This window comes from Urocampus carinirostris, chromosome 10 (assembly GCF_059441175.1).
Source record: "Urocampus carinirostris isolate Australia breed hairy pipefish chromosome 10, RoL_Ucar_1.0, whole genome shotgun sequence".
Classification (NCBI taxonomy): Eukaryota; Metazoa; Chordata; class Actinopteri; order Syngnathiformes; family Syngnathidae; genus Urocampus; species Urocampus carinirostris.
The window spans coordinates 40,350,489-40,371,999 of record NC_142358.1 but is presented as its reverse complement, the minus strand read 5'-3'; the positions used below and the strand labels follow the sequence as shown (position 1 = coordinate 40,371,999).

At 40.0% G+C, this 21,511-nt stretch overlaps 2 protein-coding genes across 6 annotated transcripts in view; both read left to right on the top strand.

Annotated features, from left to right (window-relative positions):
- The window catches only part of aplp2 (amyloid beta precursor like protein 2), a 119,799-nt gene extending 103,960 nt beyond the window's left edge, over window positions 1-15,839 (top strand). For 2 of the 4 annotated variants that reach the window (XM_088345746.1, XM_088345745.1), the window contains 3 exons: window positions 4,696-4,773; window positions 10,952-11,107; window positions 13,630-15,839. In XM_088345746.1, the coding sequence (XP_088201872.1) occupies window positions 4,696-4,773; window positions 10,952-11,107; window positions 13,630-13,731 (336 nt within the window). In that variant the 3' untranslated portion in view covers window positions 13,732-15,839. The remainder of the gene's footprint in view (window positions 1-4,695; window positions 4,774-10,951; window positions 11,108-13,629) is intronic. The other 2 variants (XM_088345747.1, XM_088345748.1) reach the window with 1 other exon arrangement.
- Window positions 15,840-20,163: 4,324 nt separating this feature from the next.
- st14a (ST14 transmembrane serine protease matriptase a) overlaps window positions 20,164-21,511 on the top strand; it is a 42,548-nt gene continuing 41,200 nt past the window's right edge. The window contains exons 1-2 of one of the 2 annotated variants that reach the window (XM_088345725.1): window positions 20,164-20,241; window positions 20,822-20,956. In XM_088345725.1, coding sequence (XP_088201851.1) covers window positions 20,915-20,956 — 42 coding nt within the window. In that variant the 5' untranslated portion in view covers window positions 20,164-20,241; window positions 20,822-20,914. Of the gene's footprint in view, window positions 20,242-20,649; window positions 20,957-21,511 lie in introns of those variants that run through there. The other variant, XM_088345724.1, reaches the window with a different exon arrangement.

Sequence of the window (21,511 nt, the reverse complement as noted above, 5' to 3'; positions counted from 1 at the left end):
GGTCGAAGCCGGGGGACAGACAGGAGCAAAAAACAGGTTTGGAGTCAGGGTCAAAAAAAGGCTTGCCTAGTGTAAACTGAGGTTTGCAGACGGACTGACAACAGGGGATTGATCAGAGTCTGAGGCAGTTGTGGCCAAAGGAGCGGGCACATGTGTTCACATGACGAACAGTCTCTTTAGACACTTAATCAATTCTTGCCAAGTTATTTTTTAGATTAGCCTATCACTTATATATTTAAAGGTAGCATGTGTAATTTTACTGCCTCCTAGTATTTGAACCCAGTCCTGTTTGTCCTCTGTTGTTAGTCCGTCTGCGAACCTCTGTGTATACAAGGCTAGCCTTTTCGACCCTGACTCCTACCTGTCCCGTTTTTTGCTCCCGTTTGTCTCCGGCTACGACCTGTTTTGATCCCGACCACGCCTGCTCTGCCGTCCCCGCTTACGACCCATTTTTGATCCCGACTACGTCTATTCGCCCGTCCTGGCTTACGACTCGTTTCCGATCCCGACCACGTTTTTGCTCTCCTGTCCCGGCTATCGACCTGTTTTTCCGTCCCTGACACCGCCCTCGCCCGCTACGGAAGATCCACTTCCGTATTCGGATCACAATCCGATTGCGAGAGCGACTTTCTTCCCGCGTCTAGCGAGTACCGGATCGTGGGCGCTGCCCTTCCTCTCTCCATCTCAACTTGTGAGAAATGCTACGCAAGTGGGTCCTGTCTCCGTTTTAGTCCTGACACTTTTATTTTAAAGATTTTGAAGAATAACAACCCATGGGGTCATTTTTGACCCCAATAATGCATCCCCAAGGGTAAAGAAAATTCATTTTAACTTAACTAATATTCCGAAATACAAACAACTATCATTTAAACATGTGTTTTTCAAATATGTGTAGGTTGAGAAATTTGCAATTGCTGACTTTAGTGTCCACCATCTTGCAGCTAGGGAGACCCCCCTAAAAAACGTCTTTTGTCTCTTTCTTTTTTTCCTCCTTCTTCCCTTTTTTTCCCTGTTATTTTCCTTCATTTGTTCACCTATATACCGTAAATTCCGGACTATAGAGCGCACCTGATTATAAGCCGCACCCACCACATTTTAAGAGGAAAACTGATTTTGTACATACACAAGCTGCACCTGTATATAAGCCGCATGAGCCCACATTTAAACATGTAACACAAACACAAAATCAACCCAAACCCGATTGAAACTAAATGTCCTTCATTAAAGTCCACGGTCCAAAAATCACAGCCGGCAAAATGAACGGAAAATGATACCGGTACTTAAGGTTTGATGCAGACCTGCAGAGTCCGGGTCCCGTTGAAAGTAATCTAAGGAAAAAAGTGTATATTTCCAAAGGTAAGGGTGGGAAAAATATATCAGATGAACACATTTACTCACGCAACTCTTTTTTCTTGAACCAACTTTTTGCCCCCTCTTCTTTCCTTGTCTGTCCCTCACCTTTAGCGGTCCCCACTTAAACTCGGCACCCCGCGTTTGTTCCGCCCCTCATTTTTCGTTCACCCGTGCAAAACATATCAGAATAAGTGTTTAAAATAAATACAAATAAATACATTACAAAAATATACAGTTGCAAATACATATTATACATGGGTTACACATATCTACAAAGAAAGACGGTACACTGAGAGAGTTTTCAAAACTTTGATAATAATAATATAGCTTTGACAGGGCAGTTAATGGTAGCAACACTCGAGCGCCGCTAGCGGCCGTTAGAAAAATGACATAAATTGGCCGCATCACTGAATAAGCCGCAGGGTTGAAAGTTAGGGGAAAAAGTAGCGGCTTATAGCCCGGAATTTACGGTATGTATTTTTTTCTCCTTTTTTCTTCCTTTTGTTCTTTCTCTTTGTTTTTTTCTTCTTTCGTTTGCTGTTCTTTTTACCTTTTATCCTATTTTTTTTCCTTAGAAAAAAATGCACAAATTGGCCACATCATTGGATAAGCCGCAGGGTTGAAAGCTTGTGACAAAAGTCTTGGCTTATAATCAGAATTTTACTGTATTTCTTTTACATAGTGAAATCCGTACCTAGTAGTGGCCGCCATGTTTGTCTAGCATCTTGCTGCTACGCTGTGCTCATTGGATCCTGTCTTTTTGTTGGCTTTCAACAACAGTGCCCCCTAGTGGTCAAATATTACAAACTGGGGCTTTAAACCCTTGATAAAGATACTGTAATCGATACAATGTTTTTATGAGCATATTTATCATATGAAGCAATATATTAGGGATTAATGAATTTTCCAATAAATAATAAATATTTAGTTTTGTTAAATCTTTCATCTGATTTTGGGGACACACAGAGAAAACTCTCAAATAGTTGCCATAGTTACAGCAAACTGGAATTGTGCTATTTGTGTGTCTTGCTGACGATCCGTTTCCGCCTTTTGCTTGTGTTCGCATCCTGCCTGTGTGTATTTGTGTGTTGCATGCTAACGAGACTTAAAAAAGGGGGTTCTCAAACTGAGGTTCGCCATCTGCAGTTTGGGGTCTGCAAAATAATATGCAATAAAAATTGGCATTTTTACAAAGGAACCGTTCTACCGACCACATGAGGCCCTGCAGGCTTTTGACTCCGGCCTTCTAAACAAAACCGGATTAAACACAGGTGTCAAGCATGCGGCCCGCGGGTCAGATCAGGAACGCTTAAGGTTTGAATCCATCCCGCGAGACCTTACTGAGAGAAGCACAAGAGAAAGATGAGCTGCGGGTTCGATTATGTCCACTCAATGTCGCTAAAGGCAGGCGCCACTCGCAAAGCAACTGGATTTCCCTCACTCTTTTCCTTTTTCTTCTTACTTTCTCTTTCTCTTTTTCTTTCTCTCTGTTTTTTTCTTTCTCACGCTTTTTTTCTTACTTACCCTCTCTCTTTGTCACTCTCTTTCTCTCTCTTCTTTTTCCTCTTGCTTTCTCACTCACTGTCTTCCTTTCCTTTTTTCCATCTCTCCCTCTTTCACTCTTTCCCTTTCTTTTTCCTCATTCTCTCTTTCCTTTGTCTCTTTTTTTCGGTCTTTCTTTTCTAACACTCACTCTTTTTCTCTCTTTTTTCTTCTCTTATTAATTTTTTTTTCTCTCTCTTTACCTATATCTTGTCTTTCATTTTCTCACTTCCTTTCTTTTTATTTCTTTCTCTATTTCGCCATATAGGTTCCCGACCCCTTCTCTCGGTCATCTTTCCCCTGACCCTTTTGTTTCTTCACCCCACATAAAACGAAATTACAGAACCGAAAAGTTTGAGACCCCTCCAAACCGGATTTCCATGTCAAACGCACATGTTTGCCTATGTCTCCATGTTTGTGCGCTAAAGCCGTAGAACATCAAGAAACCGAAACAGGCGGCACCTTCTCTCGGTCATTTTTCCTCTAAATCTTTTGTTTCTTCACCCCCCATCAAACAAAATCATAGACCAAAAAGTTTGAGACCCCTCCAACCCGGATTTCCATGTCAAACGCACATGTTTGTATGTGTCTCAGTGGTCTTGTGTGTGCGCTAAAGCCGTAGAACATCAAGAAACCGAAACAGACGGCGCCTTCTCTCTGTCATTTTTCCTCTAAACCTTATATTTCTTCACCCCCCATCAAACAAAATTACAGAACCGAAAAGTTTGAGACCCCTCCAACCCGGATTTCCATGTCAAACGCACATGTTTGCCTGTGTCTCCATGTTTGTGCACTAAAGTTGTAGAACATCAAGAAACCGAAACAGGCGGCACCTTCTCTCTGTCATTTTTCCTCTAAACCTTATATTTCTTCACCCCCCATCAAACAAAATCATAGAACCGAAAAGTTTGAGACCCCTCCAACCCGGATTTCCATGTCAAACGCACGTGTTTGCGTGTGTCCCCATGTTTGTGCGCTATAGCCGTAGAACATCAAGAAACCGAAACAGGCGGCACCTTCTCTCGGTCATTTTTCCTCTAAACCTTATATTTCTTCACCCCCCATCAAACAAAATCTCAGAACCGAAAAGTTTGAGACCCCTCCAACCCGGATTTCCATGTCAAACGCACATGTTTGTATGTGTCTCAGTGGTCTTGTGTGTGCGCTAAAGCCGTAGAACATCAAGAAACCGAAACAGGCGGCACCTTCTCTCTGTCATTTTTCCTCTAAACTTTTTGTTTCTTCACCCCCCATCAATTAAAATCATAGAACCGAAAAGTTTGAGACCCCTCCAGCCCGGATTTCCATGTCAAACGCACGTGTTTGCGTGCGTCTCTGTGTTTGTGCGCTAAAGTCGTAGAACATCAAGAAACCGAAACAGGCGGCGCCTTCTCTCTGTAATTTTTCCTCTAAACTTTTTGTTTCTTCACCCCCCATCAAACAAAATCTCAGAACCGAAAAGTTTGAGATCCCTCCAACCCGGATTTCAATGTCAAACGCACATGTTTGCCTGTGTCTCCTTGTATGTGCGCTAAAGCCGTAGAACATCAAGAAACCGAAACAGGCGGCGCTCCCTCCTAGGGTTTGTTCGCTGGCTTGTGAAAAATGGCGTTCGTGTGTTCACCCGGGAGTCCTCTTCATGCTCTCACACACTCACTTGCTCTCTCACACGCTCTCTTCTCTTTCCCTGTATCTCAAGACAGCTTCACCTCCCTCGCACTGTTAATCCCTCAATTTGAGCACACGTGCCGTGCACACTAGCACGCGCAGTAACCCGGGCTGCCCTGTCTGTGTTGACAGGTGATTGATGAGTCTCTGGATGTTAAAGAAGTTGTTTACAGTGCAGAGAGAATCCGCATTATGCATGATGATGAGCTGGTGAGTATGCTGGCGCCCCCTACAGGCCCCCGTGGGGAACTACGGCGGTGCCGGAGGGGGCGCTGACGTTAACATGATTTGCCCGCGTAATAAGTAATGCATTTTGCTAAGTGAAGCTATACACAAATAAATATGATGGAATAGAAAATCCTGATTATATTTTTTGTACCGTATTTTCCGCACTATAAGACGCACCGGGTTATAGGGCGCACCCTGAAAAAATAGTTTTTGGTCCTATTTTTGACATACATAAGACGCACCGGATTATAAGGCGCTACAATGGGAACGTGGACAAAACAGTGAGATAGTTCAGTCCAACTTATTACCCCCTTAATATTCCCAAAGTTTGCAAAGACGCAAATACGTGTCGAGAACACGTGCGGATGCGGTGTCCGTACGATGTCACTCAAATGCATCGTTCCATCATTCGGAAAGTCTTGGGATTCAAGAAATGCCAACCCTTCCTTAGTATCTATTTTCTTTTTCGCTCGCAACTTTACTGTGCATATGACAATAAACACTTGGAATTGAGTTGAATTTAAAAATAGACACTCCATTCCATCCATTATCTGCACCGCTTATCACAGAAACATCGAGTTCAGTCTGAAACAAGATACAGGGACAATATAAAAACCCAGAGTAGCTCACCGAAGTCGTTGTGTTCATAATAATGTGCAGCCAATGTCCTCTTATATCCGTGAGGGTAGTAAATCCAGGAGAATAAAATATTTACAAATACAGAGTAGAAAAAAATGCTTTCTCTATGCCGTCAGCCACGTGCTATACACATTCATCTTTTTCGGCCAATTGCAGGCTTTGTTTCGCCGTTTAAGCCAATGCCAGCCTTTAAATGATAAAAAGGATCCGCCCCTTGACCTCCGAATAACTTTAGCCAATAGTGATCCATTCAAATGATGATTGACACATTGGTTAGCCAATGAAACGCTGGTAAATAAATCCCAGCATACACCGCGGACTACTTGGCGTTCGGGGGAAAATCGAGTCGACGGCTGCTTGCTTTAGTTGCAAGACTTTGCGGCTTAATATTGATCCACATATAAGGCGCACTGTATTATAAGGCGCATGGTCAGCTTTTGAAAAAAATAAAGGCTTTTAGGTGCGCCATATAGTGCGGAAAATACGATACGTATACTTCCACTATCTAATACTCACACAGTGTTCTCGTTTGCCTGCGTCCCTGCGTCCTAGACGCATCATTTTTGCTGGGGACGCATCGTCTCAAATCAACGTGCGTCCCCTGGACGCAACTTTTTTGACTCCAAATTGTCATTATTACCCGATTACTTTTTTCTTAAACAAAGATTTACCGCACTCCAAACTTTTCGTCAGGCAGATCCGCCATTGTTGTTTTGGTCTCGCGGTTCGAGTTTTCGTCTGCACGCCGATCTCGAGTTGTGTGGTGAAAAGTCCGTCTCTTTTTAGAGAAGCGGCTTTTTCGGCTCAACTCATTCAAGAGAGCCGGCTCTCAAACAGCTCACTTGCTTCGATGCATTATATTACGAATGATGATGTTGTATAAAGAAGTTAAGAAAAAAAGGAAGTATTAAAGGAGAAAATGAAAAAAAGACAGGTTTGTGGTTATCCCTTTAATCGGTATATTACCAACAATAATTTGATAATTAAAACTGAATAAATATATAGATTTTTATTATATATTTGTCACCGATTTACAACTTCAACCTCGATAACACAAAATTTTGGGGACCCATAGATCTCTGTTGGGACCCAATGATTTTTGAGCATGCGAGTCCCCGGGACCCATCACTTTTCACAGCTCAAATGAACACCGCTCACAGTTTTTATTTATATATGTTTTAATATGGGTATTTTCTTTCAAAATTCGTGATTGTTTGTGCATGTGTGCATGCACGTTATGTGAATGTCAGGTCATGTGACGCCACATATGACGTTATGATATGTGGCAACTCGGGACCGGAATGCGAGACTTGAAGTTGGTGTTTGCAATGGTACTCATTGTCAGTGTTCCCTCTAAGCTGCGCCCGTGCACAATTGCGCACTGCTCCCACATTCTCAGCGCACAAGAAAATCTAACCGGCGCACAAGAATGAGGGCTCAAAATTACTAATTAAGAAGCGATTTAAGTCAAAGTGACAGTGCATGAAGGTAAAAATACACGGGTTCCCCTGACGTTGTGTTCTAAATGCGGTATTTGGAAGTCGAGTCGAAGTCGAACGAAGTTGAGTAAAGTTAGTAGAGTTGGTCGAGAACCGGCTTCTTTGGCTCGGCTCACTAAAAGGAACCGGCTCTTTCGGGTCCTAAACGGCTCTTCAGGTTGTTTTTGCCCCTTTAATCCCAACATGACCAAATATTATGTAAAACTATGCACAAAATGACTTAAAAGAAGGGGGGAATAGAACAAAAAAGAAAAAAATACCAAAATGAAAAAGTAGTGAAAAGCTGAGAAAAAAAGAAACAAAAGGAAGAGAAAAAAAGAAGGAAAAAAGCCAGAAAAAAAGAAAAGAAAGAAATGTAGGAAAAAAGTAAACAGAACAAAAAGAAAAAAAGTAACAGCTCGGAAAAAATAAACACAATGAGATTTTTTTAAAGGAATTTTTTAAAAAGTAGAAAAAAAACACGGAAAAAAGAAGAAAAAGTTTATGTTGCATTCAAATAATTTCCAATTATATTAAGTGAATCTTGTTGCCAACATTGTACTTTGACTAAAAAATGTGATTAAGTACAGTTCTGTATCTTACAACCGACTCAATAAGCCCCAAAAAATGTTAATATTATGCGACAAAATATATCAGGAAATAAAAAGAAATGGATATCTTGTGAAAGAATTGTAGGCCGTACAACCTTTGCAATCGTACATCAGTCAATTCATTCAAAAGAGAAAAATAATTTTGCATTGCCGGAAACTCAGCAAAATGTCAAGTTTTGGACATGTTTGATAATGAATTATCTTGCCACACTTGGGATTATGGTGGCTCACTGTTGTTTCAAGCGTTGCTCACCGACTTTGTGTGAACGCTCAGACCCGTAAGGAAAATTACAGGGAACATTGCTCATGGTACAAGCACTTCTGCAAAAAGTACTCACCCTTATATATACTATTCACCTGCATCGTGTTTTTACAACAAGGCTCCAATGCATGATGTAAAAAAATTTTTAAAGTTAGAGAAAAAGCTCTACGATATTAGATACAATATCCTAAAAATAGAATAAACTATGGGGAGAAAAACTCAAATTAGACATTAAAAACGGGAAAAATACTTTTGAAAAAGTATGACATAAAAAATGTAAGGACTAGAGGTAAGATCTTAAGATCACCCCTCCTCTGTCAGGACTAGAACAGGAAAACAGGAAGCAGAACCCACTCGCGTAACGTTACTCACAATTTATTGGGGAGAAGAGGAAGGAGCGCACACTCCATCCGGAGATCGTTGGTCGCGGGGAGTAGATTGCTCGGGACGCGGAAGCGGTCAAAATCAAACAGATCGTGGCGAGAGAAAAACAGGAGCAAAAACACAGGAAAAAACGGAGATTCACAGGGCTTGGCAAAACGAAGAGCAAAAATACAGGAAAAACGGAGATTCTCAGGGCTTGACGTGTCAAAACAGAGTTTCGCAGACGTTCTGACAAAAGGCGACTTACAGGACAGCCTTTAAGTAGTCACAGGGAGCAATCTGTCAACGCGTTTCAGCTGGTGTCCATGGGCGGGGCCAATTGGGCGCCCTGGCAACCGTGACAGAAGCCGGCGCCACACGGCGGGGGCCAATTGGGCGCCATGGCAACCGTGACATCCTCCTCCCGTGTCTTCACGAATATAATGTTTTTCCTCAAGTTTGGTCCCTCGAATCAAGTTTGACAAAAACCTCAACAATATTAGATACAATACAATATCCTAACATAGGATACACTATGAAGGAAAACCGTCAAATTAGACATAAAAAGAGAAAAAAAAAATCTCCCAAAATACTGTTAAAAAATGTAAAGACATCTTAAGCCTGGCTCAAATTGTATTCACTCGGATGCAAAAAAGCAGAATCGCCGAGAGGGGGGCAAAGACAGCCAAAATCACCCCTCCTCCTCCCGTGTCTTCACAAAAAATATTTTAAAAACCGTGTTTTCTCCAGCCTGGGTCCCTAAAATTAAGTTACAAAATGAGACAAAGAATATGTCCTAGTCACTTTTGAGTCTCCATTGTTTGTATTCGTCCTTGTGCTTATTAGCACTCATTTTTCGTTGCAGTACACAATACAGTGACAACTGGGGCTCAAATATTACACAGTGTCCCTTTAAAATATGATACGTTTCTCCTTTCGGTATTAAACTCCTCGATATGAAGAAGTAGTATTAATACTGTTGTGTCATTTCCCAAAATCGTTATTCGTGTAAATTTTGTTCTAAAAACATACAAAACTTTTACAACTTTTACAAAAAGTTGCAGTGGTTAAAATGTAGAAAAGTTGCAACTTGTACAGTACTTTAAAATATGCATATAATTTATATCCTCGTTCACGTATTTTGCTAATTTTCTCAACGTAGTTTGTTTTTTTTAATGACGTTTTTCACCACTCGGAGGCGCCTAATAATCCAAATTGTCCCTTTAAATTTATATATTAAGATGGGAGCCTCAATCTATTAGTTTGAGACTTCTTCTGTAGATAAAGTCACAATAACTTATTAAATATACCGTGTTTTCCGGACGTCTCTCCGGAGTATAAGTTGCACGATCCAAAAAATGCATAAAAATTAAAAAACATGTAAAAGTATCGTTTTTAGGGGAAATGTATTTGATAAAATCATCTTGAAAAGCAATTTAAAATGTAAATTGAATAGAGAACACGGTATACTATCGTTCCACGTACATGCGTTGCTAAGATACGCTCAACAGTAACGACATAATATATCAACCCTCCTATTACCACGGGGGCGCCGGCGCCCCTGTTTGACAAGTGCAATTTAAATGATTGTAATTGATATAAACAAAATCCAATTGAATCAATGAAGTTCTCCAAAACACCCACAAGGTGGCAGCAACTTCCCACAATCATATCTCACTGGGATTCACGTGTGGCAACGGATCTATCACAGGCAAGAAATTTCCTGTGAGACGCGTAATGAGTAATGCATTCTGCAAAGTATTTTGCTATCTGTAAGCAATTTAAAAATAAATGCATTTAAAATTATTTTATCAGTTTTGAAGGGAAATTAATTGGAGAATTGATGGGTCATTTATAATGTGGTTCTTCAGGAATATATCGACAACTGAGAGAGCAATACTCAAAATATTGTTTGCATTTATTCATAACAGTTCATATTTCCAGTTTTATGTTCAATTCCAGTCTCTACTTCATTATAATCCCCAAAAATGCAAGTCCGTTTTTTGTTATTACATTGTCTTTAAACATTTTTATGGTAGATATTGCCAGATATGTCTGGTTTGTTCTGGAAAAGGAATCACTCATAACTTGATTTATGACCCTTTAATGGCCAAAATAACAACAATTCCAAGCGGCCCATGGTCAAATGGGGGCGGCAGTAGCTTTAGGAGGCAGAGCGCTCGTCTTGGGATCAAGGGATCCCAGTTCGAATCCCGGCTCGTCCGTGTTACATGTCGAAGTTTCCTTGGGTAAGACACTGAACCCCTAATACCCCCAATAAGCAGGTTAGCGCCTTACATGGCTGCAAGGTCGCTATTGGGAAATGTGGAGCACATTGTAAAGCGCTTTGGGAAGTCATTGACTTGAAAAGCGCTATAGAAATGCAGATCCTTTAAAAAAAATGGTTTTCGAGAAATATTCAGATAATTCCAGCTCAAATACCATGCTAACCAAACTATCAGGTTCACTCCAAATCACTAATTCCAATCTTCTGTGTCAGTTTTACCGGTAAACAACTCCCTCCACTCAGAAAGTAGACCAAAAGCTGCTTCCTTTTTCCGCTTCTACGTCGGTTGAAATCATCAACACGGGCCTAGGGTGCCCTCTTGTGGATTAGTTTGAAAATAACATGCGAAATGATATACAACACTGTTAATAAAAAGTTAAAACTCGATGATTTATTATGATGTTTTTAGAAATTTACATATAAGTCGCGCCCCAGGGATAACTATTAAAAAAAATTGGGAATTGTAGTACAGAAAATAATTTTTGTTTTTAACTTATATTATTCCTCATCCTTCCTCCAGGAGACCTACAGGCCCCTGGGCGAGGACTTCAGCTTCAACAGCAGCGTCCTGATTGGCCTGCTGGTGATCACGGTCGCCATAGCGACGGTGATTATCATCAGTTTGGTGCTGCTTCGGAAGAGGCAGTACGGCACCATCAGCCACGGCATCGTCGAGGTACGTCAAATTTCCCCGAAATGACCACTTTAGGTTTATATACTGCTAAAAAAATATAACAGTACCTCTTCATATGGGTTTTATTCGTATCAGTATCGTACTCCCGATATGAAATTATTAAAAACTAATTGGTCTGGTACCATCCTGCCAAAACTAAATCTTCCTAAACACTAAAAACACATTCAAATAGTAATTAAAGAAAAAAAATGGAGGAATAAGATAAACCAGACAATTCCCGCGGGAATTTTGACAGTTGAGGCTGTCGAGAACTTGTTAGCATGTAGCCGTTAGCATGTACTTTTTAGCATCTACTTGTTAGCATCTACTTGTTAGCATGTAATCTTTAACACGTAGTCGTAAGCATGTAGTCCTTTGAGTATGCACGTTAGCGTCTACTCATTAGCGTCTACTCGTTAGCATTTACTCATTAGCATTTTCTTGTTAGCATCTACTTGTTAGCATGTAATCATTAACACGTAGTCGTAAGCATGTAGTCCTTTGAGTATGCACGTTAGCGTCTACTCATTAGCGTCTACTTGTTAGCATCCACTTGTTAGCATCTACTCGTTAGAATGTAATCATTACCACGTACTCGTTAGCATGTAGTCCTTTGAGTATACACGTTAGCGTCTACTTATTAGCATCTACTCGTTAGCATTTACTCATTAGCATCTACTTGTTAGCATCTACTTGTTAGCATCGACTTGTTAGCATCTACTTGTTAGCATATAATCATTAACATGTAGTCATGAGCATGTACTCCTTTGAATATACACATTAGCATCTACTCATTAGCGTCTTCTCGTTAGCATTTACTCATTAGCATCTACTCGTTAGCATTTACTCATTAGCATCGACTTGTTAGCATCTACTTGTTAGCATCTACTTGTTAGCATGTAATCATTAACATGTAGTCATAAGCATGGACTCCTTTGAATATACACGTTAGCGTCTACTTATTAGCATCTACTCGTTAGCATTTACTCATTAGCATCTACTTGTTAGCATCTACTTGTTAGCATCGACTTGTTAGCATCTACTTGTTAGCATATAATCATTAACATGTAGTCATGAGCATGTACTCCTTTGAATATACACATTAGCATCTACTCATTAGCGTCTTCTCGTTAGCATTTACTCATTAGCATCTACTCGTTAGCATTTACTCATTAGCATCGACTTGTTAGCATCTACTTGTTAGCATGTAATCATTAACATGTAGTCATAAGCATGTACTCCTTTAAATATACACGTTAGCGTCTACTCATTAGCGTCTACTCGTTAGCATTTCGTGTTTCGGTCACTGGTAGCAGACAATAACGCTATTGTTCGCGGTTTATTGTTCAGGTATCAGGTAACGTCTCGAAAATGAACAACACAAAATCCCTGAAAATTCAAAACAACAAAATAAAGTTTAAAAATATTAACTTTTCAGTGCTACAAATAAATGATAAAATGCAAGAAAAAACTATTTACAAATATATTTAACCAATTTAGACACAAATCCTCTGAAATACACGCAAAAAAATATAAAGTAAGTTAAACAAAAAGCAAAAGATCAGCAGTCCATTAAAAGATTGAATGCAGTCTGCTTGGGAGCAATCAATATCATTAATCAATAAAAAAAAATCAGATTTTTTTATACATACAGTACGTTCGTAGACAAGTGTTACTTAGCCAAGCTGCGCGTGCATTGTTAAGGCAGAATGGCAGAATTCATGTCAGTTTATAGCAGACACGGAAAGATCATAGATAGTGTTGGGAATTTAATATTAAAATGTATCGTTTACCAAATTGTTCGAATTAGTTATCTGACTCCATTAACCAAACAAAACCTACGTTCACCCAACAATGCGCGCTCCTTTCTTGATGGAAAAGATGAATAAGAATAGCCGCCATTTTCACACAGGGGCAGATTTAATTTCATGAGCGATTTAACTAAGTGTAGTCCATCGAAAATGGCCGAATTAGTCGAATTAGTGTCGTCGGAGTCTCTGGGAAGCCTTCTCTCTCCAGTTCTCTAGCTTCTCTTCTCGGCCCATGTCTTTCCACAAGCTGCTGTGCCTGCTCCTCCCATGGGCGTGCCAATGAAGCCCAACCTGGGCGTCGCGATGTCTGGAAAACTCAAAGACAACACCGAGTCCTGTTATCAAAATTCCCTTGTCAAAATATTCTGCATTTGGACCAGCGTGACCTGTCATTGAACTTAAGCCTACTCGGTGAAAATCTTCATTGCACTCAATAAATGTAACTTGTATTCAACCCTATAAAATCCTTTATAGTCAAATGTATAAAATCCTTCAAAATAGCACAAAGTTGTGCTAGAAGCATGATAAGCGACTTTATTTTTCTCATCAGACTCGACACAAAAAAATGTTTTCTTTGGATTGCCGCTGGATTTCTTCCTTTCTAGGTACTTGAAAGTGCTTGAAAAGTGCTTGAATTTGGCCATAAAGAATGTACGAACCCTGTTGGAATAAAGAGGTACTGTACTAAAAAAATAAAACCTGGATTGTTTTCAGGTGGACCCCATGTTGTCACCGGAAGAGCGCCACCTGAACAAGATGCAGAACCACGGCTACGAGAACCCCACTTACAAATATCTCGAGCAGATGCACATCTGAACCCGCAGGGGGCGCCGCCGCCACCGTTGTATACTACTGACCAATAATTCCATTCTAAGATGATGACCGTAACAACATACTGTACATCCAAAACGACCCTCCTTCTTGCTACTATCGTATCACGGAGCTTTTTCTTTCTTCTTTTTTGAATTCTTTTTATTACGAGGAGTTCTTTCCCTCGCCCGTTTCGACTAGTTTGGATCGAAAACCTTGTCCTTTTTTTTTAGAAGTGATTGAAAAGCAGTTTTTGACGCCAACGCCGCCGTTTTCTGTGTTTTTTTCCTCGATAGTTTGCTTGTAAATGAAAGTTATTTGTATTGATTACAATTTATTGTGAAATTACAGAGGAAGAAAAAAAAAACATGTATTTAAAATTCCGATGTAGAAATAATCTTAATATATAATGGGGATTTTATTTTTTGCAGTTGAGCGATGTAAAATGGTTAGATTTTTTTGGGCGAGGGAGGGGGTAATGGGCAATTCGACGTCTGTAGCCGTCTATGGCACTGAATGTGCCAAAGTGGTGTAAGAAGTTTGAGACTGAAGTTCCAGTAATGACCCATTGGGGGCAGTAACGCGTTGCTTTCGGCATAATGCTCATGCAATAATGATCAAAAATCAATAACTACTACGTACAGTTTATTTATATTTTTTGGGTTCAATTTAAAGGGGCAGTGTGTATTGTTTCTGCAATTCTTAGTGGTAGAAAAAAAACCTTGATTGAAGAAAAGAATAAACATTGATTTCAATACTAAGCAAAAGTATATGAAGTAACACATAAATGGGTACTTTTTAAATACTCAAAGTTGTTTATTTTACATAATAGGAGACTCACCTAAAGAAGGTTGCCCCAAAAACAACTACAACATTCTTTTTTCTACTTTTATCCTTTTTCTTTTCTTTTTTTCTTACTATTTTTCCTTTTTTTTTCCTTTTATCTTTATTGCATTCCTTTTTTACATTTTTTACTCCTTTTTCTTTCGCTTTATATCTTTTCCTTCTTTTTCTTTCTTTGCAAAAATACGGACAAAAATGTGGTTGCTTTAAGTCCCCTAAATTGTTTTCTTGTGTTTTATAGCACTCGTTTTTAGGTACAGAACACAATACTGCGACATCTAGTGGGCAAGTATTCCGCACTGTCCCTTTAAATTTACAGAAATAAAAGCGACTTTTAATCATTATTCCAAACTCATATCATTATTAGGTTAAAGTACTAATAAAATTCAATGCAAATGTATTTTTATTGACTTCAAAGTTAAAGACTACTAGACTGCACTTACGCAGTGTTTCTTTTCTGTACCACTAGAGGGCGTCTGTGTTCCACTAGTATCTCAAACTTACTCCACAGTTGTGTATGCAGTATTTTGGCAAAGTGGATTTCTTCGAATGAATACAAACTCGGTTTTATTTCAAATTTCCAGCAAAAGTTTTTACGTCTTTTCCCACGGTTGAATGTATGATGGAATGTCGAATCGTAACAGAAGACAACTTCGATATAATATGAGCCCAAATTTCTTTGGATTCCTTCTCATTTTATTCAATTTTGCATGAGGATTTGGGATTTTTTTTGCAAACGTAGGGTCACCCCACTCAACAAAACCTATTTTACCCTTAAAAGAACGAATTCTGTACATAAACAGACATTTTATAAAATAAATGACATTCAATTCGAAACTCTTAACTCTAAACAAAACCTCCTTTTTACCTCTGCTTCGTTTGTATAGTTAATGTTACAATCATTTTTTTTCTCTTTTACTGTGCTGGTGTGCATTGTTCTGATACATAAGATGATGTTCTATATATAAATATATATACTTCTATATATTTTGGATTTCTTTTCTATTGGTTTGTTCCTCTTCATGTCGCGGTAGCTTTGTACGTCTCACTTTGCACCCCGTAGAAAAGAAGAAAACGGAAAAAAAAACAGCTTCATTCTTGTAACCGTAACCGCCTGTGTGATGGTGTGGCAGAAGAATGCTCACACGTGGCTAATATTTGCTGTATTTCATTTGTAACCATTATTATGAGTCATCTGAGAGTGGCTTTAGTGAGCAGTGTTCTGCTTAAAGAGACAACACGCGTGTCAATAAAGTCACAACTTCCACTTATATGTGTCCTCTTTTCCCACTGTCTCAAGTCAAGTCATGTTTATTTGTGACGCCCTTAATCACAAAGAGTTTCAAAAGGCTGCGCAGACCACAGATTATTGCTAACTACGGACTATTATGACACCCTCCCCTGATCTAAAACCGACATGAAGGCAAGGATAAACTCAAAAACCTCAACATAGGGAAATAAAGAAACCCTGAAAAGTCAAGTTAAACCGTGTTTATTTGTGATGCCCTTAATCACAAAGAGTCTCAAAGGGATGCGCAGACCACAGATTACTGCAAACTACAGACTATTATGACACCCTCCCCTGATCTAAAACCGACATGAGGGCAAGGAAAAACTCAAAAACCTCAACATAGGGAAATAAAGAAACCCTGAAAAGTCAAGTTAAACCGTGTTTATTTGTGACGCCCTTAATCACAAAGAGTCTCAAAGGGATGTGCAGACCACAGATTATTGCAAACCACGGACTATTATGACACCATCCCCTGATCTAAAACCGACATGAGGGCAAGGAAAAACTTAAAAACCTCAAGTCAAGTCCTGTTTATTTGTGACGCCCTTAATCACAAAGAGTTTCAAAGGGATGCGCAGACCACAGATTACTGCAAACTACAGACTATTGTGACACCATCCCCTGATCTAAAACCGACATGAGGGCAAGGAAAAACTCAAAAACCTCAACATAGGGAAATGAAGAAACCCTGAAAAGTCAAGTTAAGTCATGTTTATTTGTGACGCCCTTAATCACAAAGAGTCTCAAAGGGATGCGCAGACCACAGATTATTACAAACTACAGACTATTATGACACCCTCCCCTGATCTAAAACCTACATGAGGGCAAGGAAAAACTCAAAAACCTCAAGTCAAGTCCTGTTTATTTGTGACGCCTTTAATCACAAGGAGTCTCAAAGGGCTGCACAGACCACAGATTATTACAAACTACAGACTATTATGACACCCTCCCCTGATCTAAAACCGACATGAGGGCAAGGAAAAACTCAAAAACCTCAACATAGGGAAATGAAGAAACCCTGAAAAGTCAAGTTAAACCGTGTTTATTTGTGACGCCCTTAATCACAAAGAGTCTCAAAGGGATGCGCAGACCAAAGATTATTGCAAACCACGGACTATTATGACACCATCCCCTGATCTAAAACCGACATGAGGGCAAGGAAAAACTCAAAAACCTCAAGTCAAGTCCTGTTTATTTGTGACGCCCTTAATCACAAAGAGTCTCAAAGGGATGCGCAGACCACAGATTACTGCAAACTACAGACTATTGTGACACCATCCCCTGATCTAAAACTGACATGAGGGCAAGGAAAAACTCAAAAACCTCAACATAGGGAAATGAAGAAACCCTGAAAAGTCAAGTTAAGTCATGTTTATTTGTGACGCCCTTAATCACAAAGAGTCTCAAAGGGATGCGCAGACCACAGATTATTACAAACTACAGACTATTATGACACCCTCCCCTGATCTAAAACCTACATGAGGGCAAGGAAAAACTCAAAAACCTCAAATCAAGTCAAGTCCTGTTTATTTGTGACGCCTTTAATCACAAGGAGTCTTAAAGGGCTGCACAGACCACAGATTATTACAAACTACAGACTGTTATGACACCCTCCCCTGATCTAAAACCTACATGAAGGCAAGGAAAAACTCAAAAACCTCAAGTCAAGTCCTGTTTATTTGTGACGCCCTTAATCACAAGGAGTCTCAAAGGGCTGCACAGACCACAGATAATCGAAAACTACAGACTATTCTAACACCATCCCCTGATCTAAAACCTACATGAGGGCAAATAATACACAGATGTTGTCAACATAAAATATACGTTATTACTGTAATATGCTATAGAGTAGAAGTGTGTTTTGAGCTTGGATTTAAACATTTCCACTGAGGTTGCGGATCGAATCTCAGGGGGAAGAGCATTCCACAGCAACGCTCTCCCACCTGCGGATTTCTTCTTGGCTCTTGAGATCACTAGTAGACCAGCGTTTTCAGAGAGAAGGCTGTGAAGAAATATGTATTGTGTTCGGGTTGAATGGTCTGCATTTATATAGCCAGTGTCTGAAATAACGTCTGCCAAAGCGCCCGGGGCGTGCATCTTTTACGTCGGGCGTACAACTTACAAAATGTCTCCGCCCGGGTGGCCAACAACGTTTTCAAGGAAAAAATTGTTTTTTTAAATAATAAGTTTATTTTCAAATGAAACGTTTGCTTTATTCTAATTTCGAAATCTTTCGGTTTGGAAATTTCGGTTCGTTTGGTAATTTGCATACTCTGCAGCCAATCAGAAGCCTGCATCGAATAACTCCGTGCTCCCGTACTCTCCCGAGCGTTATTAGGTAGTGCATTTGCATATTATTTTCCAAAGTAGACGCACAGAGAACACAAGAAAAATGGAGTGGTTAGGAATCAAGCCAAAACCCCAGCCCCAGAAGAAAGATTCAAAAGAAGCTAAGAAAATTGATGACGCTACAAAACGTAAATGTACATTAAAAGCATCGTGGAAAGAGGAGTTCACGTGGCTTGTAGCAGACGACGCAACGCAAACATTGCATGAAGATGAGTAAATACAGGTACATACTGATGGCAGATGGAAAACAGCGATTTCATATACATGCAATGAATGTTATTAGTAGATTTATAATAAACTTAATTTTAAAGTGTTGTTCTTGTCACGAGCCAGGAACGGAGACGGGACCCAATTGCGTTCGTTTTACTCAGTTTTATTTAGAAGGAGGAAAGGACTTGTACCCACGATCCAGGGCCCGTCGGTCACGGGTAGCAGATCGCTGGGAACGCGGAAGTGGCACTTCCGTGTCGAGTGCAGGCGATGTCAAGAGCGGGGAAAAACAGGTCGATGGCCGGGACGGAGGAGCAAAAACGTAAACAGGTCGAGAAAAAAGGTCGGCAACGGGAATCAGACAGAACAACAGGGCAGGATAGAATCAGGAGTCACAAAAGTTTGCCTAGCGCGTAGCGTAGGTTTACAGACGATCCGACGAGTGATGTCAGGAAGGCGGGGGTTTAAAAAGAGTACAACAGCCAATCAGGGACCGTAGCTGTTGGCGCCAACGGGGCAGACTCAGGTGCCCGGCATCAGTTCTGTTCTATATTCTGATTATCAATCCTTAATACTTTGCACAAATGTTTTTTTTTTTTTGCGATGAGTCGTCTTATTGTGTTTCAAGTTGTGAAAAATGGGGCAGGCAACTTTATGGCTGGTTCTCTGGTAACTTTTTGTCATGAGTTTCAGACACTGATATAGCATCACTGAAGACCTCCCAAAGCCCTTTACAATGTGCTTCACACTTACCCATTCACACACACTCTCACACACCGATAGTCATGCAAGGCACCTGGGGGATAGTAGGGGTTCAGTGTCTTCCCCATGGACACTTAGACATTTAACTCTGAGGAGCCAGGAATCGAACCTGCGACAAGAGCTCTACCTCCTGAGCTATCAATCTACTCCGGGGAGGTTTTGAGGCGCTGTGGTGTGTTGAAAGATTGCCAAGGAGCCACTAGGGTGCGCCAAAGAAGCGCTTGCAGCTCCATAATAGCTTGTACACGAAATCAGATGTATTTTGATTTTGTTGGTATGAATTGGGTATGCCTTGCAACGAAACTTAGCTAAAGACACTCCCAGAGGTTTAAAGTACCACCGTGTCAATTTTCACGAAAATCAGTTCAGCCGTTTCGGAGCCTATCAGCCACATATGAACACACACACAAATCGGGATTTATAAAGTATCTTAAATTAGATTTCCTTATTGCCCACCCATGGCTAAAATGTATGCATTGGTAAGATACAAATGACAACACATGTAGAAATATATTATTTTTAAGAATAATGCCTATCTTTATATTTATTCCAATCTCTGACGTTTTGCTGTTAACAATAGCAAAAAATATATATAAAAAATGAACAAAAATTAAGGAAACTTGATTCTGATTGAATGCTGCAGTTACGTTTTAGGGCCATAGGTGGCACTTTTGAAGAAAAACGAACAACCCATTGCTCTTTTAACATGAGAGGATTCATCAAGATTATCGATAATAAAGTACTGGATTTTGATGGGAGTTGTGCTACCTTTTTTCACACATTAAACTGTTTTATGCATTAATTCTGATGAAAATAACAAAGCATGTAGAAATAAACCGTAGCCTACAGAATATTACATTTTAAATACTGTATTGTATTTCCGTTCCAATGGAAGTCTTCCAATATAGAAATATTCATTATTGAACGTGCATTTATATTAATAATATATAGCAAAAAGCATGGAAGTGTAAGCTGATGACGTCACTCAGCATTCCCACATGGAAATCTGGGAATTCCTCTTTCTGCCTGAGTGAAACCTGACGTGTTACTGCTAGAAGCAGGTGAGTCAAGCGCGTGTGAATCACGTCTAAATTTAGGATTACATTTGACAATCGAAACTAAAATACACCAAAGAGAATCGTTCAGTCTTTTTTGGACTTATTTTTACTATTAAAAAACTAAATTTGTCAGTTAAACTGTCCAAATGTTGAAAAGCGGTGAATACGCACGGAAAAGTAGTCCCTGCGCGTTTGGAACGTTCCAATCTCAAAATGGGTTTGGTTCTTAAATTTAAACTTTGTGTGTTCTACTAACTTAAAGACATGTTTTAGTGGAGTAAATATTTATCATTTTGATGAATTATTTTACAGCTAAAATGGATAAAATTGATGAAGGGAAGTACCAACAGGTGCGTTGGGCGTGACCACGCCCACGAAACCTGAACTTTCCGGAAGACTTTTTACACCTTCCTTTGCGCTCTTTCGCTTCATTTCTTTCCGTTGTAGAAGACGAACAGTTGAACCAATTTTTGTTACAAGTTAACTTTTGGAATATCGAACCAACTCAACATTAAATGATTTAAAATTGAAAATCACAACTTGTGAGACGTCTTGAACTGATTTTGTCGCCCACTTCACGAAGCCCCGGAGTTTGGATAATTATTGGGGAAAGAAGAGGAAGCGAAGGAGGACTAGCAACAACAACTTCGAAGACGGCTCAGGTGTTTTTATTTACATGGACTACATGGACAGCGGGCTGAAGTACACTCCCAACCAGGTAAGAATCACAGTACTAGTAGTACTGTCCAGTACCGGTACTGTAGTTCTGTTCTTCGTGACCAATTAAATACAAGCTGACATTGAACTCACCTTTCGCGTGACGTCACGAAGCATCTTGTTAAACATCTTTTCTGGTGGTGGGCGTTAAAATGGATCTTAAATAAACTAAACTAAACTAAACCCTTAGGGAACTTTTCAAAATATATTTTAACCTGTCCAAAAATGATACAAAGTTATTTTGATTACTGATCTTAAGTTAATATAAGTGGGGGACTAGACTGATTGGTATTGGGGCAGATGAAACGCCCACTAGTGTAGTAGTCCATACATCCATCCATCCATTATCTGCACTGCTTATCCTCAGTAGGGTCGTGAGGGTGCTGGAGCCCATCCTAGCTGTCTTCGGGCACCCTGAGCTGGTTGCCAGCCAGTCGGAGGGCACACGGGGAAAGACAATTTGCTCGCTCATTCACACCTAGGGACAATTTGGACTGGCCATTTAAACTGACATGTGGGAGGAAACCAGAGTGCCTGGAGGAAACTCAGGCAAGCA